This window comes from Salarias fasciatus (assembly GCF_902148845.1).
Source record: "Salarias fasciatus chromosome 7 unlocalized genomic scaffold, fSalaFa1.1 super_scaffold_4, whole genome shotgun sequence".
NCBI lineage: Eukaryota > Metazoa > Chordata > Actinopteri > Blenniiformes > Blenniidae > Salarias > Salarias fasciatus.
Window position 1 is genome coordinate 24,140,211 of NW_021941229.1, and position 14,474 is coordinate 24,154,684.

Consider the following 14,474-nt stretch of genomic DNA (forward strand, 5'->3'; position numbering starts at 1 on the left):
GGGAAATGAGGCAGATGTCACAGATGAGGATTGGTGATATTCAATGGCTTAGATCTGCGGATATGAAAGCGCTCAGGCCATCTTACATTCAGGGCTTTGTCTCCTTTCTTCTTCTGTTGTTGCAGGTCCTCCAGTTCGACCTCCAGCTGCTCCTTGGCCTGCTGCAGGTCCACCAGCTCCTGTTCCTTCCTGTCCAGCGCACGCTGCAGTTTCTGGGCTTCCAGCACTTTAGTGTGGTGTTCCCCCTGGAGTTTGGCCAGCTCCGTTTGCTTTTCCATGAGTAGGTTTTGGTGTTCTTCGACTCCCTGAAGGAAAAACACATATCAATTAAAACGAATGTGGACACTTGGATCTTTGAGGTGTAACCCTGTATGAACGCTACTAATAACATGCCTGGTATTTCTGCAGTTGAGCTTTATGTGCTGCTTCTCTAGCCTTGGCCAAAGCATCGTCTCGGTCCTCAATCTCATGACACAGCTCCTGAATCTGTGAACACAGAAAAAGACAAGTTACTCTTTAATCTTTGCAGAACACTTGTATTTCTGAATTTAGGTGTTCTTCTTACCTCTTTCTCCTTCTCCCGGAGGACCTGAGTCAGGCCCTGGATTGTTTTATCTCGCTTTAGAGCATTTTTCTTCTCAGAGTTCAGTTCATTTTCCTTCTCTTCCAACTTCCCCGACAGGGTCTAATAATATATGGTAGGCAGAGACAAAAAAAGAGCCATTAATTCAATTTACAATTACTGAATAGAGCTGTGTGACAAATCGGTGTACCTTGTTCTGACTTTGGGAATCCTCCAAGGTTTTTGTCAGGTTCTCATTGGTACTCCTTGTCTGGTTCAGCTCTTCAGTGAGCAGTTTATTGACCGACTCCAATCGACTGAGGTCACTCTGTTCAGCAAATCAAGCAAAACAAACAGAAGAAAAGAAAGAGAAGGAAAGCAAAAACCCATTAATAGTGGAAGGTATGTTTAGCAACAAAGCTGGAGTGTGTCACTTCACATTAACCTCGCTGCGGTGGTTAAGCCAACAGGGATTACTGAAAGAAACTACCTTCACTCTGACAGGAGTGTACTCATCATCGAATTCCTCTGTAAGATCGTGGAGGGACTTCAGTTCCACCTCTCTATGCCTACGCTTGGCGTGGATGTGAGGAGGAACGCCGTTTAACCTCTTGAGGACGGGGATCTGACTGCCAGCAGGAGCACACACTGGCTGCTTGGAGACGCAGCGCAGGAGCTGGATCAGGTCAGAGATCACCGAGGGCTGAGCGGAGGAGCTTTGGAGCAGTGCTCTGGCTTGAACCCTTGTCGCTGGGTCACTGGAGGTAACGTGTCTGGCGGGTAAAACCGTGGCGTCTCTGGGTTTTCTTTTGGGTGGGGGGTCTAGAGCGCTGTCTGAAGGAAAATCTCGGTTCAGTGACTGCAAGGACGTGGAGCGGCCTTTAAATCCAGGTCTGAGGAACGCGCCCTGACGGTGAACCAGGTCGAGGTAAATGCTCTGTGAGCGATGTCGTGTCCCTCGGAGTCCAGAATTCCTCAGAAACCCTTCAGGCCCCGTCCCTGATCCAGGCTTGCTGCTCTTTAGGCTGGAGCGGCTGGAAAACGGTCCTTTGCTGGCAATTCTATCCAGGCTTACACACCTTCTCATACGACCGCTGCCACTTTCCTTGAACTGCAGCCCTTCATGGGCCAGGTGAGACGCAGCCTCATCATCAGTTAGGTCCACTCTGGAGGACCTAAAGAGAGTCCTGGAGCAGGGGGCGTCCCTGTTGCTGCTTCCGGGGTTGTTTTTGTTGTAGACATGAGCGACACATTGGATGAGGTGTTCTTTCTCTGCCTGCAGTTTCTGGACCTGACTGACGTGGTCTTCCTGGAGTTGGCTGATGTTGATGTCACACTGCACCACCTTCTCCAGCTGGAACACGCACTTTCCACACAGGAACTCCCCGCGACCGTCCCGGGTCACCTCCCAGCCGAGCACGTGGGACAGAATGACTTGGAGTCTCCTCTTTGCTGATGCGCTGAAGATCCAGCGGCATTGGCTTCCCACGAGGCGAACGCCGCATATACGACACGGGTCCCTCATCGTCTTAGATCCTCCTTTCACTTAAGGCGAGTCCAAAAAAATCTCTCGCTGACGCACCAAGTGTCCGAGGAGCAAATGGCCATCAGCATGCCAGCCATAGAGGAGCCATGCATCATTTTCTGTCACCGCTACGGCGAGTGAAGCAGAGAGGAAAATGACCGAGCGCAAAGCACGATAAGCCCTAAGCCTTAATAATCCCTGCTCCCGCCTCTATTCACTCTCCCCACGCATTCAATCAGATGAAATCCTCTCGGACTCCTGCAATGATCTGTGTTATTGCCTTTGCTAAACCACCTCGAGAAAACCTCCCCACGGATGCCCTGAAATAGACCTCGAGTACCGGCTGGACACACGCAGGTATCCCTGGACTCGATTCACAGAGCGCAGTTCATTCTGCACGCCTGAACTCCTGAAAACCCGCTGTGAGATGAAATGTGTTTTGGTGAACCGAGTCGTACATTTCACCACATCCTCATTCTGCTCGGCTCACCTTCCCATCAAGTAGCATTCACAGACACGCTTTTCTTGATCAGTTTAAGAAGTCTTCACAGCAGTTGCACAATCAACAACACGAACAAACCAACCACACCATTTCCCACTTAATGAAGAAGGATGCCCACAAATAACTCTGAAAGGAAAGCCAGACAGCGAAGTAATCCAGTCTTAACACCATGACCTATGTGCAGAGGGTTGATGAAGAACGATGGGCACAAGCCAACTAACGGCTTTCTAATTCCAATCTCAACATCACAGCCTTTTTACTCCCAGCTGGTCCAATACTGCGATAACTACTTCCAAACCAAAGTGAACACCGTCATGTATCAATGATCATTTCCAAAGTTAAAAAAAAGAGGAAAAAAAACGATTTCACCAATCAAAAACCCCAGCCCCCCCCCACTCACAAATGACCTGAAGTCAAGCAATACTTTAGTATTACCTCATCAAAGTAAGTGAGCCACAACCTCTTCAGTGGAAAAAATGCCCCAGTAGGCTAATGGGGGACAAAGGTGTGTCATAAAACATGCCCACATGCATTTCCTGAGGGTCACCAGAACAACACCGACAATCCTCTGAAGTCAACCGCCCAACACACCTGCTGTGTGTGTCACGGCTGAGAACACTGTGTGCCACAACGCACAACCCCCTGTCTGCGTTTCAATGGACTGACACTTTTATTGTGCGGTTATACAAATCAGCTCACGGCATGAGGCAAATTCTTTTTAGCAAAGTAAGACACGCGGGGGAAATAATGGACATTAAAAACAACGTGGTTTGAAAGGGCATGACTGAAAAACCTCTGAAAGCCATAAAGTGGTCGCCCAGCTGGCATCACCACTGTGAGAGCAGATATTTAATCACAGGTTTAGACAGAAAATACCCCAGAAATCAACTCACCTGGCGATCTGGCTGTGGTTTGCCCTTCTCTTGACGGAGCTCATCCCTCAGTGCCTAACAAGAAAAAGACAGCGGATGTGTCGATATCCTATCATGTTTGAGTTAATCAGAGACTGAGTGAAGTGCCATTTCCTGGAACGTGCACAAGTCACAGAAAACTGTAAATGACTGATTCTGGACATTTCAGTCTTTTACCTCAAGTTCCTGATCTCTCCGGGCTATGAGGTCAGACAGCTGTTTAATGCTCTCAGCAGCTGGCGAATCCGCCTGCTGGTCTCTGCTGTTCTGCTGAATCACAGCTTCCCGATCTTTTAAAGTGATCTGAAGCTGCTCGATGATGCTGGTCGGGGTATAACGATACATGGAATACTTAGGTGTGTGAACAGAAAAAAAGATGGCCGTGTTGTCTGCGCCCGTGTCTTTTTGTTCCTTACTTGTCTTTGTCCTGCAGGGCCTGCTGCAGATGTGAGACTGGACTGGAAACGGGAGCAGAGCTGAAGCTGATGGATGGATTTAGGGCTTGGAGTTGCTTCTCCATGTCAATATTTCGGAGCTTCTCCTGCTCTGCGATAGCTGCCATCTTCTCCACCTCTTCCTCCGCTGTTCGCAGACACTGAATGAAACCATAACACCGAATAAAACAACCAGTCAGGATTTTGAGAGAGAGTTAAGGCGTACTGATTTACACGAGCTCCTGTCCATACACTGAGTTTTGTACTCACCTGTTCCAGGTCAGCGATCCTCTTGTTGAACGCGTCTCTGAGTGAATCCATCTCCCTCTGAGCTTGCTCTCGCACACGGTGGGGTTCCCCTGATTCTCGACCGGCCAAACTCTCCAGCGCTTTGCTGAGAACCAGAAGAGACGAGATCTATGATGATGATCAAATATGCGGCTTTACTCGACACCGAACAACAGGATGATACATACGACGCGGAAACGAGCAGCTCTTGTTTCTCTGCCAGCTCCCGCTTCATGGACTCCAAATCCACCTTCAGCTCAATGTTCTAGAAAGACAGAATATTGACAAAAAATGCAAATTTTAAAGGAGGAAATATTCTGTAAGGTTGTTCTGGCAACTGCAATATTATTTGGGTCAAGATAATTCATCTCAAGTTTTATCCTGGAGTGTGCATGTGGAGATAACATTCTTGAAACAGTTTTTCAAACTAAACTGGAAAAAAGGAGACAAAAAAAATCTGTGTGAGACAAAGAGATTCCAATGTGATTACAGCTCACTCTTGAGGGGGAAAAAAAGAAAAGAAAAGATAAACGATGAAAAGGCAAGGTTACTGCTCTGCGCTCATGAATGTGAGATTTTTCTGAAATAAAATCCAGCTGTTACTTAAGTCCCACTAAAACATTGTATCACATAAAACAAGAGTAACGAATATAACTACAGTTCTATGAATCCCGGATGTCTGCCAAAAGGCGGTGCTGAAAGTGAATGTTCCCCTTCGCGCATGCGCAGTTTGAGTTTGCAGACTAATGACATCACTTGTGAGCCCTGGGTGACCCAGGAACAACAGTAAGTTCTGGTGTCCAACCCCAGGTTCGACTCCTACTGGATCTTCTCGCGTGATCATGACGACTGTGAGTGACAGAGCGCTCTGGCGGTCATCAGGGATTCACAGAACCGTAGTTACATTCGTAACTCTCGTTCTATTTCATCCCTCCTGACCGCCAGCAGGAATCCCAGAGACCAACCTCACAGCATACATGCCCCCTAACATCCAATTGCTACCACAGCGATAACTGGCTGATAGGCGAAGTGTGTACCTCTACCCATGCGTTTCGCCAAGGCAATGGCGGCAAAATGTAGTCTACTGTGGCACCCACTGCAGTTCCACTGTTCCAAGGGCTCACAGGGAGGCTGGCAAGAGCCCTCCACATGCTGGGGCCCATGGGGCTTTTTGGGCGGAGCCTCAGAGCCCATTTGAGGAAGTTGACACCAGGCCGTGACCCCCAAACACCCCATTTGTAGCAGTGAGCTAACACCCGCCATGCAGCTAAGGGTAACGGCGGGCCCGAAGTCGGGGATGCTCCAACGCGGCTTCACAACAGCGGAAGCCGACTAGCCGCATCATCAACCAGTCCAGAATCGTTTCTTACATCCACAAGCCAGGGACGCAAGAGCTAACACCAATCAAACCAAAGAAACCGAACCACGGCTTGGACACCTGATTATTGTTGGTCCGGGGTCACAAGTGACGTCGGCATGCATACTCGAACTGCGCATGTGCGAAGTGGAACATTCACCGCTTTCAGCACCGCCCCCTGGCGGTCAGGAGGGACGAAAGAACGAGATGCTACTGGGGTAAAATAAAAGAAACATCAAACCCAGAGTTAAACACAATACCGTTTTAAATATATCCTCGGTGGAGTCATCGCATTTCTGCTGCATGCGCTCTTCCATGAAGTAAATGCGTAGCTTCAGGTTAAAATTCTCTTTCTTCAGAGCTGTGATTTGCTGGGGATGAATGCAACAAAAATATGTTATCTCAAATGAAAAACTGACACGGCTTTAAAATGTTTACTCTCTTTTTAAACTCTGAATCAATAACTTTTAAAGAAATTAAATCAAGATTCATAAACTAAGAATAAGCCAAGAACAGTGTATCTGTGTTGAAAAGAAGGATGACATGTTTACACGGCAGAAAGGGGACGTGTGCGCGGTCATTGTAAAAATGAAGGAAAGGCCGCGTGTTTGTATGTGTCTGAGTGGCTGTGTGTGTGTGTGTGTGTGTGTGTGTGTGTGTGTGTGTGAAGTAGACTGTGCATCATTGTGCTCCAGGCTCAGAGCAGCATACATCTGGTAATGGGGGTTGGGTAGACTGTCAAAGGGAGGAGGAAGAGGAGGAGGAGGAGGAGGAGGAGGGGGTAGAAGTCTGGACCCCTCTGCAAACCTCTAATCATGCAGCTTGCCCGGCAGCACGCACCCAAAATCTGAGCAAGCATTCCTCCCAAATAGTGAAATATAGGTTTTGGCCCACCTAGATACTTCTCCTCCTCCAACGCACAAACCTCATCACTAAACTTCCATAAAAGGTCAGCGCGGCTCACTTTTAGTGGAACTGTGGGTCGAACAGGGATGTCCTTTAATATACAGCATCAGTTCAAATCACTCACGTTCTCGTAGTCCTTCATGGTGAGGGCTTTAATTGGGGACATCTTGTCGGAGAAAGGTGGAGCTATAAGGCAACAAGACAGCGCACAAGAATTAGCTTTCACTATTTGTGATTACAACCGGAGTGTATCTGTAAGTTAGAGAACCGGCTGTGTTTTCATGAATAACTCCCACCTCCTGCTCTCGCATTCATCCTCGCTCTGTTTACTTTAGAGAGAGAAAGAGAAAGGAGTCGTGTTTTTCTCTTCAGTGCCATCAGAGGTTAGAGCAGCTTCAGGAGAGCTGCCCTGTTTAGACCAGCTGAAGGCAGCCTACAGCTGATCATGTAACACTAGTCAACAACACATTTCTCAACACCACCTCTTGATTCATGGCCTGCTGCAGCTTAAAGGGAAACAGGAAAGGCCTCCGCACCGTCGACTCTGACTGCTGCTTGTTTGGATGCATTTTATTTCTCAATTAAAGGGATGTGACCTCCTCTTTGTTCTTGCACTGTCATCTTCGCTCCTCAATATAAATGTCAGTAACAATAAGTGTCTATGTAGAGCTCTGCAGACTTCCTGAGAGGTAAATTTAATTATATTACTCCTGTAATCAGAAGATTTTTCCAATGCCTGCTGCCTTAGTCGGAAACAAAACTTTTAAGTTGGTCTGATTTCTAGAATTAAAGGATTAGACTGGCTATTTCAGCGGGGAGCTTATTTTGTTTAATTCTGCTATCCCAAACGTAGAAACCAAAATTCCATCACCACTAAAAGGCAACTTCAAGTAACTAAACATCATCTTTATTGAGCTCTTTTCAAGCATGTATGTAATGCAACATTATTTGTTTTGCCACAGGAAGTCATTGCCTCAAACACTGTGACCTTGGCTATTTTTCATGCTGGATGTGCCTTTCTGCAGCAATCGGGATTCAAACCGGTCCCCCAGGCTCAAGGTTAAAACTTAACACAACGTGTCACCAGGGGAGACCTACGATGTCCATTCAAATAAAGAACAGAAATAACTATTCAGCAGCAAACACAACAAGATGTTTTCATGTTGATGCATGAAATAATGCAACAACAGTAATGAATAAATTCTGATTAAAACAGATTTCTACTTTAACCCCCTGCAGGAGGTAAATACAGTGTTCAAATTCATCTGAAAGTGCAAAGAATATGTATTGCTTCACAAAATAGTCAGCTGAAGCTGAAAAAGGGTTAGAGACAACCACAACATTCATTCATTTATTCAGTAGGGCTTGTTTGGACTTGTAATAACTGCCTTAATGAAGGCTGAAAGTGAGCTGTGAGATTTAATAAAGTCCCAGACTCCACAAACTTTAACCACCATCACCTGTAGCAAAAAACAACATTACTGGAAATCTGAAAATTATAACAAATAATTATATTGCCTATACATTCAAGAAAATGACATTAAAGCGCCTAAAGTTTAGGTTTTCCACAGTTTGAATGTTAAACAGCGGTTATTAAGTGCAGGTCAGGACAAAAACTGGAAGAGCGAGAACTCCTGTGGTAAGAGCTTCACAGGCAGGAAAGCAAATCATCTTTGAGGTTGCAAGAAAAGCTGAAGAAATGTTTGTCTGACACAAGTGGCTGTGCATCATTCCAGTGTGGAGAGGTGATGCCTTAACAGGGTCACATCGTAAAGAGAAGTCTGCTCTCAGTGGAATATCATAAAGGTTAAATGAATAAAAGAACTGCACAGCATACCACAAATGACTCATTATTGAGACATTCACAATCTACAAGTCATGAAAGATCAACTCAATTGTGATTAAATGTTGTGTGAATTTTAAATGATGTTTCAGCATTACAACAAATCATGTTTATCGCAATTTAAAAAAAAATGATTGCATGTTTACGTGATATTGTGCAGCCGTACCAGCAACATCAGGACACATAAGTGAAGCAGGAAACATTTCAATAAGGAGAAATTCTAATAAATGTAAATCTGAGCTTACTGATCGATTTCACGGAGCGTTTTGAAACAGAGAAAGAAGGAGCAGCGTTTCATGGAAATAAAGCATTATTACATAACCGTTTGCCTGTGGGTCACTGAACACTGCACGGACGTAAAGAGAAACGCATTCAGCTGCGTCCCTGAAACTCTGAGCGCAAATATTATTAAACCAGTCATCGAGGTAAATGTCCACTTGTTCCCTAAATCTGCACCATAATCAATAATCAAAGTCTGCGCACAAATATGTATTTTAGTACAAGTTGCATGCGTAGCACAGCAAAACATAAAATCAAGGACAAAAGGTTCCAGACAAGCTACAAAGAGCTGGCTTGGATTACAGATAACAAAACTAAAAGTGCATTAAAAATCAGAAGTCAAGCATTTTGAGCAGCTTTTTGCTCGAAGGGTTGTACTTTCACTTTCATAATTTGTAATTATATGAAATTTGTCTGTGCATGCCCTCACCTCTGCAGACACACACAAAGTGAACAGCTGGTTTTTTGCACCCTCTTCTAAAATGCAACAATCTCAGTGCTTTTTTTTAATAACATAATCGTTATTTAGATGATTTCAGTTTTGTTGTGCAATCATCTGCTTGAGAGTCTTTGTGAATTGGTCTACAGAATAAACTGGACAAGAAGAGACGTCTGTCGTCTACCTATAAATTAGTTGTTTACAGGCTTGTGTGTATCAGTGGACATTGTTGGCACACCACAAGAGCGCGATGCAGAATTAGAAGCAGTTTCTGCCTATTCTTATCATCTGCCACGTCCCTTATTGCATCTTCGGAGACCAAACTGTGGGCGGTCACAGCTATGATTCAGCAGCAGTATTAATTAATACACAGGGGAGTCACATACACACACCTGAGCAACAAAACGAACAAAGGGAGAAGAAGTTAAAGACTTACTGTACCTGTCATGCTGTCCGTGGAAAATTCTCCAGCATTTATAGAGTCTGGCAGCCTGCAGCTGCGGACAGAAACATTTGTTAGTGATATATTACAGCCCTTGCACAATTCGGTTAAAACTATTCAATATTTCTAGAAATGAGCACAGAGACTAGCAGCTCTACAATCTGAGCTCAGAGTACACATGAACGCTGATTTGTTGAGTATTCCAAAAACACAAATTCATAGCGTTCATGCATTACTCACGCTGGCCAGTTCCACTGAGCCCTAAGGACACTCCATAAATAGCTTAAGAATGACTCGCTGCTTCATTTACATCCACTCTGGCAGCCTCCTTTCAGCGTGCGTGTACATGTGTGTGTGTGAGACCATGTGCCAGTGGCAGCCTCGCTCTCGTGTTTGGTTCAGACAGACAAGAGGAGGGGAAAACACAAACCAGTGGACGACGGAGGCTTTCACTGGCAGACAAACGGAGCACTGTGGCTCCGATCGGCCAAGCATCACAAAGTGACAGGACAGCGCCGTCACTCACACACACAGCACAATGCCCCAAACACCAGCGGCGCACATCTGGATCACAGCACCGTCTGATGGGCACCGGGTTAAAACTGCCACGACACACGTGAATATAACTACAGCACACAATAATCCAGTTTATTAAAGCGCAGCTTCTGTAGGCAGACCTCAGAGGGAAATAACATCTATAAACAAAAAAACAAGAACTATGTGGCTCAAGTTCACGTTCCTCAACCCTGACCCTTTCAGTCTAATAATACTCAGTTCGGCACTGAATAACTTCCTCTCACATCACTCCTGTCGTTGAAAACACAGCCTCACTCTTTCTCTGGCATATTTCTTAACAAATGTACAGAATCAACATGAAACTGAGCATAATTTGACATTCAATCGACGCGTTACATGCCCTTGTTTTATTATGTTTTTGTTAACTGCAGTGACAGTTATATAACACATGAATCATCTGTGTACCACTGCATCAATTCAAACACTCTCAAACAGAAACTGGATGTTTTCACCTCAAAGCGACGCAGAAGCATCAGATAAACGGCATATTCCATTTCAAGCAGTCGCTGGCTTTCTGGGACTCTTGAATATCCAAGCAAAACTGTATTTATAGCCGTCACAGTATCTGTCTCGGACCATAATGACACTGCTTTTTTCCCCAAATCTTTGACTTTGACACCCATCACACACACTACAAGGTTATCCAGCACAGAACTAAATAACACACTACACAGAAGTGAAGAGAAGGAGATTCAATGCCCAAAGAAATCTGTGTAGCCTGTATTCCTGCACAGTAAATCAAAGCAGATGCAAATCAGTTTTTTGAGTATTACCACCACCAACAACAAAAAGAATATTTATTTTAATACTTGCTGATGCAAAGAGTGACCTGGTGAAATCAGATGAGGGCGGCAGCAGTAAGTGCAAACGGTAAAAAAACAGCTGACAAACATTGCATCACAAACTTTTCACATGCTAAGCAACTCCTTCCTGTGTTAATGGCGCGGAAGCTGCCTAAAACAAGAACTTTGATAAGAGTGAAAGCCCCCGATCTAAACAATTGCGGCAACTCCCATATGAAACGGGCCAAATCTAAAAGAATAGAATACATTCAAACATGTTACAGAGAGTTTTGTAGTTGTAGTAGCGATCCTGTAAAAGCAGTCGGTGGAAACAATGTTTGAGCCTGTAAACAATGACTTCCTCTTTTCCTCTCTGTATTCAGCTACAGACGAACACGGACACAGTCTTTGAAATAAAACGACAGAATCCAACCATCAGTGTCCAACTTTGAAACTAAAAGCAGTACAGTGAGCCGTGCTTCAGAATGACCTTATGAGTAATGCACACCACGCATATCAGCTAACATCTTAGATTACTGAGGCACGCTTACCACCTGGATGACTGCTCTCACACACAGCACGGCTGGGCCCTGTCACCTAAAGGGAAACTAAGCAGGGGGAAAAAACTAAACACTGAAACACACAGATGCCACGACTACCTCTGCAGTAAAGATCTAAACTAGCTAAACTCAGGGGAATACACCATCACAACATCAGCACTGGAGAGCAAAGCATGTTTTACCTACCAGTCACACTCTTCTGTCATTTCAAGGAGAGAAACGTTGATGATATAAAAGAAATAACATGTTAACTCCACATTTGGCACACAGAGAGCATGTAGACGTCGCTGATGCAGTTTGAACACACTGGCTCATAATTTCCGCTTTCATTCACTCCGGCACGTCAACAAACCGACCAACCAATGGCAGTGATACCCCAGCAACAGCCAATGGACATGATTTATAACGGTGATAACCCAGCAGACACACATGTTCAGATTCCCTGATCTCCATATGAATCAGTGAAGCGTGGATCATGTTTACTTTCTGTTTTCTGAGCTACATTTTCGATGTTAGCTAACAAAGAAAGATTAAGAAATTGATGTGTGATCCTGAGATTGCATTAACGTCCAGTGCAGGGTTAATGTGTACGTGTCGTCTATAATAGCAGATTATTAGTTAGATTATGTTGATGGAACTGATCGTCCTCATAAGTATACGTCCATAGATTATCCTCAGATGTTCAAAGAATGATAATAATAGTCAGGAGCCACCCTGCATTAACTTCAACGAAACAATACAAAACTGAAAACACGTGTAATTTGTAGATCTGCAAAGCACCTTTGATGAAACTAAAACATAATCAATGAGATAACAGAAAAGCAACATTAAAGCCAAAGAACACTTGTATGCATGTGTATAATGTGTTTATCTTCAAAGCAAATATGGAAAACTATGTAACAGAAAGCTATCATTTACAGGCTAGAATGTCAGATGACCCCAAGTTGCTTCAGTTACAACAAATAATTTCATGTTGGACCAAACGTTAGTCAAGCTATATATAATACACAGTTGCTAAATTAAAACCATTTTAATCCAACAAAGATCCAAAAATCTGAAGACAGATGCTGATGTGTAACAGTCAGGCCCCGAGCAGCGGTGACTGTGTAAAACTAGTTTTTTCTTTTTTTTTTTCGGGATTAGCGGGTTAGCTTGCTAGCCGCCGTTGTTAACTTTTACCTTCCGTTGATGTCAACGGGGAGCGTCAGGTCGTCCCCCACGACGGAATCCATCACGGCGGTTGATTCGTCTTACGTTATCCACAGATTATTGAGACATTTCACCGGCGTAAACTACTAAAAAGCGGGACGGAATTCAAAATATCCCAGGCTACCGCCATCATGATATGGTAGACGTCACCATTGTGCACGTTGGAAACTGGTGTTGCCTTCAGGTGCTATGGGATATAATTTGAAATTATCACGAGACCTTTTCAAGTATTTCATCGTGCTAAATATAACGGATAGAAGTTACAAAAGTACACTTTGCTACACATTTTTTGCAATAGTTCTGATTTTATTGTTTGTAGTATTGTACTGCATTGATATGAAATCGTTGTTGACGAGTCATCGTGGTGATTTCCGAGGTCTGTGAAACGCACCATAGAACAGGGCGGATACTGGTACAAAGCGATTGGCCAAAGCAAATACTTCAGGGAGGTTCGTAAACATAGACATAGGCTTAGGAACACATACGCTGTCAATTTGAACCACGTTACAGCGTTGACACCCACATTTAACTGTCATGTGTCTTTATCCTTTCTCTGAGGAAGGTTTTTGTTTTTAATGAAAAGTTGTCAGAATTTCCACATAAAATACCTGAAATCCTTCTGATGAAGCCTCTTGGAAAACATGCACATCACATGCATGCTTCCAGGGTCAGGTATCTCTTATTTATCATAATTTACATTCAAGCAAACACACATCTCTGTGGTCTTTCTTGCTCTTTGAAAACATGACTTCAGTGGTGTGTGTCAGTAATCACAATGTTAAGAATACACTTTAATGCACATAATTTGTATGTGTCTGTGGTAAAAAGGGTGGTTGGCGTGTTTTATGGTGCTAAAGCATAATTAACACTTTGCTCCAGTGACTGGATTAATTATAGTATACTGTTTGGTTAGAAGAAACGCAATCCCAGTTGAATTTCCCTGGTGCAAACAGATGGCTCTGCAGCACATGGATTCATAGTCACAACAACAGCGACACCGTGTGGCAGCCTTCTCAGCTGCAAGCAGGTCAGTTCAAAGCATACAAAATGCAGCATTTACCCAGAAGCACACACAGAAGAATCCCTGCTGTTTCTGTGCTTTGATGATTGATGATTTATGTGTAATGCCACCTGCCAGTTTCATTTAGGGAGACTTTACTTTTAAAGGTTCGGCTTAAGACTTTTCTGTTTAATAAAGTTTACAGTTAGGCCACCATGGACCACTTTCTAGTGAAGCTGCTATAGGTTAGGACTGCTGGAAACCTACAGTGAGCTTCTCTCCTTTCTGACGCACCACATTTCACTACTACATGTTTCATTTGTCTAACTCCTGCGGTCTATGCTCTGTCTCGTTCGCTTGCTGCCCCCAACCTAAACCAGGGTTTGAATCCCTATCCACAGTCTGTCTCTCTGTCCTATCTTTCTCTCTCCATCAACCCCCTCAGAGTCTGGTTTTGCAGGTTTCTTCTTGTTTAAAGGGAGTTTTGTTTTCTTTCCACTGTCTTCTCTGCTTACTGATGTGGAATCTTTGGGTTTGTCTCTGTGAAAGTGCCTTGAAATGACGGTGTTGTACTTGGCGTCATACAAATAAAATTAAATTGAAATACCAGGCCGTATTATGTGTGCAACCATAATGTAATTTAGAGCTCCAAGGACCACAAATGCTTCAGACACAGGCTCTTCTACCTCCTGCACTGCTTTATCTGCACGGAGCACTTCCTGCACACAGTTCTTCCCAAGGTAAACACAGTGCGACAGATAAACACACACACACACACACACACTAGGATTCCAAAAATTGGGAATAGAAGCATCTTTTTTTATGTCTAACTGGCTTGCTGTGGGCCACACTGTTTTGT

At 44.2% G+C, this 14,474-nt stretch overlaps 1 protein-coding gene across 2 annotated transcripts in view; it reads right to left on the reverse strand.

Annotated features, from left to right (window-relative positions):
- The window catches only part of LOC115382508 (CDK5 regulatory subunit-associated protein 2-like), a 33,237-nt gene extending 20,478 nt beyond the window's left edge, over nt 1-12,759 (reverse strand). Inside the window, exons 1-13 of one of the 2 annotated variants that reach the window (XM_030084246.1) lie at nt 12,586-12,759; nt 9,488-9,543; nt 6,610-6,671; nt 5,840-5,950; nt 4,411-4,487; nt 4,205-4,328; nt 3,917-4,095; nt 3,678-3,822; nt 3,483-3,536; nt 774-890; nt 566-685; nt 394-486; nt 87-305 (exon numbers count right to left, since the gene is read on the reverse strand). In XM_030084246.1, coding sequence (XP_029940106.1) covers nt 87-305; nt 394-486; nt 566-685; nt 774-890; nt 3,483-3,536; nt 3,678-3,822; nt 3,917-4,095; nt 4,205-4,328; nt 4,411-4,487; nt 5,840-5,950; nt 6,610-6,671; nt 9,488-9,543; nt 12,586-12,638 — 1,410 coding nt within the window. In that variant the 5' untranslated portion in view covers nt 12,639-12,759. Of the gene's footprint in view, nt 1-86; nt 306-393; nt 487-565; nt 686-773; nt 891-3,482; nt 3,537-3,677; nt 3,823-3,916; nt 4,096-4,204; nt 4,329-4,410; nt 4,488-5,839; nt 5,951-6,609; nt 6,672-9,487; nt 9,544-11,592; nt 11,865-12,585 lie in introns of those variants that run through there. The other variant, XM_030084247.1, reaches the window with a different exon arrangement.
- Between the last annotated feature and the right edge of the window lie 1,715 nt (nt 12,760-14,474).